Source organism: Sphaeroforma arctica (genome assembly GCF_001186125.1).
Source record: "Sphaeroforma arctica JP610 unplaced genomic scaffold supercont1.60, whole genome shotgun sequence".
Classification (NCBI taxonomy): Eukaryota; class Ichthyosporea; order Ichthyophonida; genus Sphaeroforma; species Sphaeroforma arctica.
The window spans coordinates 7,534-17,479 of NW_014040498.1; the positions used below are offsets into that span (position 1 = coordinate 7,534).

Genomic DNA, 9,946 nt, shown 5'->3' on the forward strand with positions numbered 1-9,946 from the left:
ATATATATATCTGTGTGTCTGTGTCTGTGTCTGTGTCTGTGTCTGTGTCTGTGTCTGTGTCTGTGTCTGTGTGTGCGTGTGTCTGTGTCTGTGTGTGCGTGTGTGTATGTGTGTGTAGATATTTAACTTGTGTTGGCATTCCATTTGGCAGCTAGTCCCGGAAACCTCTGAGACGACCGAGTGTGTTTACTTGAATGTACATTGTCAGAGTCCTTGATGAATATCGTATTCTCTGACATTGTTCGCTTACTATGTATGCGGAGATATGTACATAGGAGGTATATGCAGCGACTCCTCGATCCGACCGCATATACAAATACCTATCCTCGTGTTATTATACGTACAAGTGTGTATGATCACGTGTACGTCTATCAAAGACAAGCATCCTACGCACACCTCGCCTTTAGCTGAACATTCTTACTATACCCTTCACCACGTACAGAGGAGTTTTTCGACGAGCGTAAGGCGGTTCCTTTCATCCTCAGCGGCCTGGCCCCACACGACTACTTCAAAGGTATGCGACGACATCTGAGGAAGACAGTGACAATACAAATATGTATTATAATATCATATGTACATGGGGGTACTGTCCGGAAATGGGAGTGCATCCATGTGATAGAATATATGATAGTGATAGTATATGATAGTGATAGTATATATGATAGTGATAGTATGTGTGATAGTGATAGAATATATGATAGTGATAGTATATATGATAGTGACAGTATGTATGATAGTCATAACAAGATAACAATACTAAACCATTACCACAAACCCATATTAAAACACTACACAGATAGAACACAGCAGATAGTTACAGAAGATGATAGTCATAACAAGATAACAATTCTAAACCCTTACCACAAACCCATAAACACTACACATATAGAACACAGCAGATAGATACAGAAGATAATAGTTATCACTAGATAACAATACTAAACCCTTACAACGAACCCATAAACACTACACAGATAGACCACAGCAGATAGTTACGGGAGATGATAAGCTCACGAGTGACACACAAGAGATGGTGCTGAATGTGGGGTTTCCTGCGAGCGGGAAAACTACCTTCTACAACACACACATGAAGCCTATGGGCTACACCCACGTCAATATGGACACCATCGGAACGGCGAAGAAGTGCCTTCAAGTGTGTCGAGAGAGCTTAGGCGCTGGCAAAAGTGTTGTTATAGGTATGCAGGATCCGCTGTTTGTTGCTGTACGTTTATAATCTGATGCATGCCCCGGTAAGTCTATGCCAGGGGTCCGTTCGTTTCGATGTGTGGAGTGTACCTTGCCCTGGAATCTATACCGGTTTTGGACCGCATTTTGTGTAGGGCAGCAAGGTGGGCTTTAACTGGGTGTTTATAGCTACACGGTATATCAAAGCGCAGGAACATTAGCGTTATAGTGTGCGCAATACACATACACACGCACTCCCCAACCTCTACCATGCTTTTGGGGAACGTTTGCTGTAGGTAAGCCATTTGTCCATTTTACAGTGCGAGTCCTTGTAGTTCACAGCCCATTCTTGTGCAAAACTGGTGCATGATAGACTGGTCTCTGGGCTTGTGAAGCTATCTGAAAGTTTTGTACAATTATCGAGTCCTTCCGTAGAAATAGCGCCCATGAATTTCCTTTATAGGGTGATATAGTGATTCGTGTAGATGGATGGCGTTTGCTGAAGGTTTCGCAGATATGCGATCACTCGCTTGAACGAGACCTTTGTCAGTAGTGTAACACATCTAGTAGATTAGTAGTGTTTGCAGAACCTATCCTTCAGATTTTTTCTCGTATTGGTAATCTCGCGCGTTTCCAGGATATATGTACATTTTCCAGGATCGTTATGTTTCCAGGATATAGTCGTGTATAGGTGTCGGTGTGCACTACTGGGTTCACTAGTCGATGCCTCAACGTCTGCGAAATCCGCACCGATTCGTTTGAGACTTAATAATAGGTCAATGTCTCCCCTAACTGCGCATTCCGTTACATGTACATATTGCGCAAGTATATCACTTTTGCGTCCAACGTCACAGCAACATGGTGTTTCATATCACGCAGTTAGTGCCTAAACGTTCTTCTGGAGTTCTGTGAACCCCCAGTAGCTTTTGGGCATTTAAGTTGCATGTATGTAGCTCCCAGTGTGCGATGAACGGTTGACAGGATGCTGACTGACTGAATATGCATTAAGCGTAACGTTCCCCGGGCTGTACAGAGACACGCAGCTCATTACAGGACTACTTCCATTACAGAACTACTTTTGCCCACCTTGTTAGCTCATTACAGGACTACTTTTGCCCACCTTGTTAGCTCATTACAGGACTACTTTTGCCCACCTTGTTCGATTTAGATAACACAAACCCCACGAAAGCCACGCGGCAAGACTATCTCGCGATGGCCAAAGAATTCGGAGTGCCGTGTAGGTAGGTCTCTCGCTTTGTATTTCTTGTGCTTCCCATTGATACTTTTGTTTGTATATATTTGACATGACGTATGACTACGAGTGCGTATAGATGTTTGCGTCTGTCTGTGTTTAGTTCAATAAAATAACTAGCTGCTTGTACACTCTGTGCTGTATTCGACGGCCCTGGGAATTCACATCTATGGCGCGTCTCAGTATTCGTCGCCTTATCAGAAAATGCTGAACACCTGAATAAGCAAAAAATAATATATAAAACAATGTATTGGTCATATATAGTTAGAAATATACATATGGATACTGTCATGATATATATATATATATATATTGCTTGTTTGTATGCATATATATATAGATATATATGTGTGTGTGTGTGTGTGTGTGTGTGTGTGTGTACACACGTATCTATTGCGTACTCTGATACCCATACTTCATTGTCAGTTTCTACTTCCCCTTCCGTATGTTTATCGAGCTTGCTGCCAGCCATACTTCATGTCTCCTTTTTCGAACTTCTCACCCGTTGCCTTGCCTGTATAGTTTGGTCACCATCTCTCCCTCGTGTGTAGTCAAGTCCGCATCCTTGCCCGCAACATCGCAGATATCTACCAGCATCTACTGATTCATAGAGTTTGCGGTGATTCTCTCAATAGTCAAATAGTGTGCTATCCAATTCCGCAAATATGTTGTCTCCTGCAAGCCTGTCACCTCACGCCATCGCTGATAAAAATCTTCACTGACCAATAAACAAACCTGGTCTTTTTTTAGGTGCTTCTTATTCTCAGCCGATAAGTCCCTCGCCATTCATTGGTATGTCACCCAAGTTCTCAGTTTTGTCGTGATAATTGAACTAAAAGTGCCGAATTCCAGCATCCACTAAATAGTGGTTATAGGCTTGGTTTGTTATCGAAATCGCCATATGTTCTTTCTTCTAGTATGGTGCGACTGGTTGCACGTTGTGCTACGAGTATAGTCATGTACAACTCGTATGATAGTATAGGCATGTACAACTCGTATGATAGTATAGGCATGTACAACTCGTATGATAGTATAAGCATGTACAACTCGTATGATAGTATAGGCATGTACAACTCGTATGATAGTATAAGCATGTACAACTCGTGTGATAGTATAGGCATGTACAACTCGTATGATAGTATAGGCATGTACAACTCGTATGATAGTATAAGCATGTACAACTCGTATGATAGTATAGGCATGTACAACTCGTATGATAGTATAAGCATGTACAACTCGTTTGACAGTATAGGCATGTACAACTCGTACGATAGTATAGGCATGTACAACTCGTATGATAGTATAATGTGGTAGTATAGGCATGTCCTTTTACCACAGCCGATGTCATTTATTGCCTCATGGTTGCTGCTCAGCTCCCGTGCGCATATATCGCTAGCTCTGGGCAAGGCTTGTTATACTTGTGCCTTAAGGCGTACGGTGTCTTTTTAATTCATGCGCAGCAACACGTTCCGTGCCGTGTATAAGAAGACTGTGGATAAGTTACCGATGATAGCCCTGCACACTTATGCCAAGCGCCTCGAACCTCCAACCACTGATGAGGGCTTTAGCAAGGTGTGTGCCAGACTAAATTATTCAGATTGTGCGGGTTATAACTCTTGGGTTTAGGGTTTAGAATTGGCGCACGACGGGCTCATTCATCTGGGGGTGTTTACATTCAAAGATATGGGCTTGTAAGTGATGTTTGCTGAGTATGCCATGCGGTCGGGATTGAATCTAACGACGAACGAATATATACATACATACGTATCTTAGCCAATTAGCATGAACCTCAGGACTCCACACTAACTATAATGTTGTTTTGAAAATTCCCACAGATTGTAAATATTAATTTCGTCCCTGACTTCAGCGATGAGAAAGAAAGGACAGCCTTTTACTCGTATTTGACTTGAATAAATTACATTTGTAGTAGACTATAAGTTAGAAATGACGGGAAACTACCATATTTTACACTGTCAGTGTTGAAAAGGGTCAGTGTACTGCGCTTGGATCTCTTTTTGGCTATAGTAAATTAGGTGAATGACTGAACCAGGTTGATTCAGTCATACACCTATTTTACTACAAACCCGGGAAGGCCGCGAGTTCGAATCTTGTCTTGCGTGAATGTTGTGGTGGGTGCCAATCAATTGGTACTAGACCAGCAACCATTTTTCAGCGCGGAACGGTTAGGGAAATCCGCCTTAGAAGTGGTACAATTCGATTCATCTAGTTTACTACAAAACTGAAAAGTGCTATTGGGTATTTCCATCTCAATCCGCACGATCCGCTCCTGGGTGTGCACTTTTCTGATACTTCCGCGCTGAGATAACCACTCCTGGGCGGGTCTCTATGAACCTTCCGCGCTTGGCAATAGTGCCGGCCTAGTACGGCGTGATTGACTCTCATCACATAATTTTCGAGACAAAATTTGAACTCGCGAGTTTTTCGATTTTGTAGTAAATAATAAATTAGGTGAATGAAACCTTGTAATTTTTTTAAAAGCAACTCCGTTCTAATCTGATGGATTTAAAGGTTGTGACAGGGCGGGCTATCGGCGGTTGCTTAATTGTTCTAAAGTACATAAAATATATTGGAAAACTTCATGTATAGGACCGAAGGCGACTACTTCAGTTTCTGATCTTACGCTATTTACTTGTGTTATTAGGTTATTTGCTATATGGTGAAATACTCAGACAACGTCAGCTCAATATTTTCTTCTCCAAAGGGTGCAATGGGATCCCCTTCAAATGTGAGAGAAAAGTTACCTTATTCTCACAGTTCAACAGGTGTGATAAACTCACTCGAATTCTTCGGTACCCTTGAGCTTTCCGAATGTTGTTTTTTTTTTCGAGAGAATCTTGTCACATTAAGATATTTGAGCCAGGGTTCATCAGAAAGAGTCAACGGTCAAGAAGCCCGAGGGTACCGAGCAATTTTAGGTAAGTTATTTATCGTCATAACTATTGAATTATTTAAATGAATAGAAGAGCATCCGCGCATATTCTTTGGAGATGAAATTAGAGAACTGCCGTTATCCAACAGAGCTACCTTGAGTTCAAAATTAAAAACTGAACTCGTAGATCTACAGTGTAATAGTCTCATGGGCTGGATTACGCAGAGCTAATGAGAATATTCACATAGCGGCCTGTATAATATGGTCTCTTTTAAACAAGTATTGCTGTGTCAATTAACCAGAACCGAATTTCTTGGATACAGGTTCTCTGAAAGTGTTAGCGCTATAAATAAAAGATTGTTGCTACACCCTAACATCCGGTCTCCCTATTGTGACACTGATACGATAGGTTTTCAATTGGCAACAAACACCATGCCGACGATCCGATATTGAAAAGGGTGTGAACTACTCGCATTGAGAGCATCAGGTGAAAATCTACAAAAAAAAATCCGCAACTGCTTCTGGGTATGTCAACGATCAAGTATACCAGATATTGCATTGATAGTCAGGGAAAGGTTCCATAATTTAAAGGCAGAGATGTTAGAGCCAGGATTGACAGAATGGTATACATATTTTAAGTGACGAGATCAGCATCGCATTAACATACTAAAACTTTAGCGCCAATCCCTCGTTCTCGTCACTCTTAACGATAGAATAAGCTGTCATGCTTTCTCGGTCCATTTACAAGCATGATTATATGACGAGGAAACTGGAAGCTATTCAATCCGACAGCAGCCATAAATTTCAAAGTTCTCATCAATACGTGTCTCAGAACGTCTGCGTTGTGTTTCTCTTGCCCTATCCAACGACAGCTTTGAATGAGCTACGACCCGGCGCGTAATTCTAAGTTTGAATTTCTACCTTACCCAGTGGCAGGCGTATTAGCGTCAGTCATTACCGGCGGCACGCATAAGCGTCAGTCATAGCGGATGACAGGCGTGAATAAGGGTCAGGCGTGAGAATGGCATGCGTAGAAGGCAGTCATGATACAGGCACTCTTAAGCGTTCTCCTAGAATCATACTAAAGTGTAGTAGAGAGTAGACGGGCCAAGGGCGGGTCCAAGGCCCGAGGCCTGAGCCTCCCAGTGTATTAGCCGGGCCTCCACATTAACCTTTATGTTATCAACGTACTCTTCAGCAGTACGTAAACTATAAACGTACTCTTAAATAATACGAGGAACTTAAATTTCCAAAATGGGTTTTAACGGTTTTATTAATTAATACCTTTTCCATTTTACATATTGGATATTTGGACAAGGTCATTAAAAGGCCCCAATAAAATACCAAACATAAGATTTGGTCTAGTTCTATTAATAGAACTATATTTACTTTACAAATCTATTTATATCTGAATACTTCGGTAGCGAGATGGCTCAACCGAATATAGGTTTCTAGGGACTATTAGCGTTACCTAGTTTAACCTCCGTTCAGCCAACCAGATGTGCCAGTCTGATGAAGGCTAAGTCGGTAATTCTTGATAAGTGGCAAGTTATTGGTTAATGCACTAACTATGGACATCAAGAATTTTTTTCTTTTTTTTTTTTCTTTTTTATTAAAGATAGGATTTTATGAGTCTCTCGGATTCGCCCCAACGAAACATACCATAGTTTCTAATAGAGCGACAACGAAACATTAAATAAAATCCCTTCGGCGAAAACAGTACTGAGAGGATTATATATAGGCAATGTCTCAACCTTACAATCCCTCAGAGTATTGCTTTTATCACGAGGCATACCTAACTTTACCAAAAAAAAACTCATTTCGTTTATTTACTTCGAATTCCACGATACTTAGACCTAACCTACGCGTTTGATTACTCTAAGGCGTTAATATCGCCTTGATAGACCGAATCTTACACCAGCCTCGATTCCTCGAGGTCATCCTCCCTTGCCCCCCACACCCCCACACAAATTACCCTACCCCACTCACAATACATACTTGCCACCCTCTTCCGGCTCACCAGTCCTATTCTCCCCTCCAACAACTTAATTCCAAATTTAGTATTTGATAACTGCTGGTCGTCCCTAGCACTTACAAATTCCTACCTACAATACCATATACCAACCCCATCGAATCCTCTCCCACTCACCACCACTCTAAAGCTTAACACTATACCTATTATCACACACCTAAACATCATAAAAGTGTTTGCCACACACCCCAATACTCACCCATCCCTCACACCTATATCGACTCCCAAAGTATCTCCATGTGACATAATCTGGATCCCAGATGACCACATCCTCAGCAAAGCTGGCCATGCAACCCGTTCTTCCTTTGGAGTCGTTGGTTTCCACACTAGGGCTCCCCCCCCCTCCCTAATGCTCTCCTTCGCTGCCCACCAATGGCTCATTGTTTCTAATAGGCCTAACACCTCCCCAGCTCCGCTCCCGCTTTCTAGCCAAGTGGCTTGCTGTTGCGCCAATTTTAAATGATATCAGGGACGAAATTGACACAATTTCCCAAAGGATAACTTCTACATCGGTCATTTGGACGGGCTCTTCACCGTCTCTAACGCTTGATATGGAATTTATATTCCCACGCAGAACAATATAGCTCTATAACATATCCAATTTATAACTATGGATCGTAAATTTGACCGCAGATTATAGCCCACCCTCTATCGCAATAAATGTTGACAAAAAAATTGTCTTTTTCAGGGGGCTATGAAAAAATCATAGCCTCCTAAAAACAAAACAAAAAATGAACAAAATAAACTCTAGATGTGAAGATAAGCATGACGACCAGTAAAACCCTACTTCAATTTATACACATTCAGAATGTGTACGTATACTACTAGCAGAATAAAATAGAAACGTACCATATTTCATCCATACACGTTCAACGTAGCATTGAACATCACGTGAAAAAATATACAACGATGCCTCCTAATATCAGTAAGAGTGGCTTAGACTTGGAGGGATGCGATCTCTCCGTGAGTCCGGGTGAAGATTTTTTAGTAGGTGTTTGTATTCCTTTCCTTGCAGTTTATATCATGTTAAATTATGTTATCAACACTGATTTAATCGAGGTTGTCAATGCCCGATGTCGCGTACTTTGGTATCGTCCCCATGTTGACAAGAGCACTAACTGAATCTTTAGTAGGATTAATTGACCCGCGAATGTTGGCGGGAAGTGATCCTCTCTTGTTACCTGCGTCCAGGAGGAAGTGGACGTGCTATTGATGTGATAAAAATCAATGCATGTGGATCGTATTCTGCAATGCGTTCTGCTACGGTGTCGGCTGTCGTCAAGTTTTTCAGTGGGCTTGTATTCCTGGAGATAATGTTGCATATTCTTGAAACATGAAAGAAACTCAACCTGTAGCTGTTGTTTGCCTCAATTCGTGGTACATACACACGAAAACACGCTCTCCTACTTTTTTTCTTGTTTCTGCGAGCAATAGCGGTACGTTATTAGTTGGATGCTGGGTTGGCTGGTATAACACGATATATCATCCGCATAAATGGCAGCTAGGTTGCCGATATTGGGTGTAGTTGAATACTGTCCTGTATGTCGTGTGTGACGTACAGGGATCGACCTAGCCCATCTATCGTGCGTGCATCGAATTTAAGCAGTGGATGTGAATGGGTTCTCATGCAATGTGTGAGCTCCACAAGTGTGTTACGTGGTGTGTGGGTTTAACGGTAGACGAGAGGCAGAGTGAGAGAATGATCAGAAACCCTATTGGATTAGTCACAGGTGTATATCAATTAAACATAGCCAATTACTAGTACGCATACGGCAGCGTACACCAGTACCGCACATACCCTCTTTGTCGCTCTGATACCGATACCTTGGGGCAGGAATACACCATATATGTGCTATAATAAAATAAACTGTTGAACCACCATTCAGGCGTGTGCTTTGCAAACTCTGAAGCTGATGCGAGCGTGGACGAGGGGCGTTTTAAGTTGTAGTAGCTATTACTTTACACTCACGCGTAGATGATTGTAACCTCTTTCTCTTGATAAACCTTGTTCACTGGACACAGTCAGTATTGCAATGGCAACTGGAATGAAGAGATCCCCTCCGACCGGTCCACATGGGGAACGTTCATCTCAATCCGTGAGCAAACTCTCAAGAACGTGCACAAGCTTGTGTCCGATATATCTGCCAATGCCACCGTAGACGCTGCGTCTGAAGAAGGCAAGGTACAATCAGCCATTGCCACAACTACCGCTGGTGATGTAATAGGGATCAGATCATTCCTTTTTAGACAAAGGGTTCTCAATTATAATAAGTATTTGTGTAAAACAGAGCCATTGTGAGCTGTGTCTCATTCATCTGGTGTCACATATTAGTGTATGCCCTCGCGACTTACTGAGACGTGCGGATTGTAGTGAATCAACGTTCACCACGGAGCTCCATGTGCAATTTTAAGTGCACATTTATTTAATGTGCGGCACTCTAAGCACACCACTGCTATCAACCTTATTCTTCCTGCACTGTCAGGCTGTATATCACCCGTAGTCACTGTCATAAACACACACACACACACCCATATATATATGTATATATATATATATATGTATGTATATGCATATATACATTAAGAG

At 41.9% G+C, this 9,946-nt stretch overlaps 1 protein-coding gene across 2 annotated transcripts in view; it reads left to right on the forward strand.

Annotated features, from left to right (window-relative positions):
- The window catches only part of SARC_01498, a 9,366-nt gene extending 4,493 nt beyond the window's left edge, over positions 1-4,873 (forward strand). Inside the window, exons 6-11 of one of the 2 annotated variants that reach the window (XM_014304765.1) lie at positions 443-514; positions 975-1,196; positions 2,354-2,426; positions 3,188-3,229; positions 3,898-4,009; positions 4,273-4,393. In XM_014304765.1, coding sequence (XP_014160240.1) covers positions 443-514; positions 975-1,196; positions 2,354-2,426; positions 3,188-3,229; positions 3,898-4,009; positions 4,273-4,347 — 596 coding nt within the window. In that variant the 3' untranslated portion in view covers positions 4,348-4,393. Of the gene's footprint in view, positions 1-442; positions 515-974; positions 1,197-2,353; positions 2,427-3,187; positions 3,230-3,897; positions 4,010-4,272 lie in introns of both variants that reach the window. The other variant, XM_014304766.1, reaches the window with a different exon arrangement.
- The last annotated feature ends 5,073 nt before the right edge of the window (positions 4,874-9,946 follow it).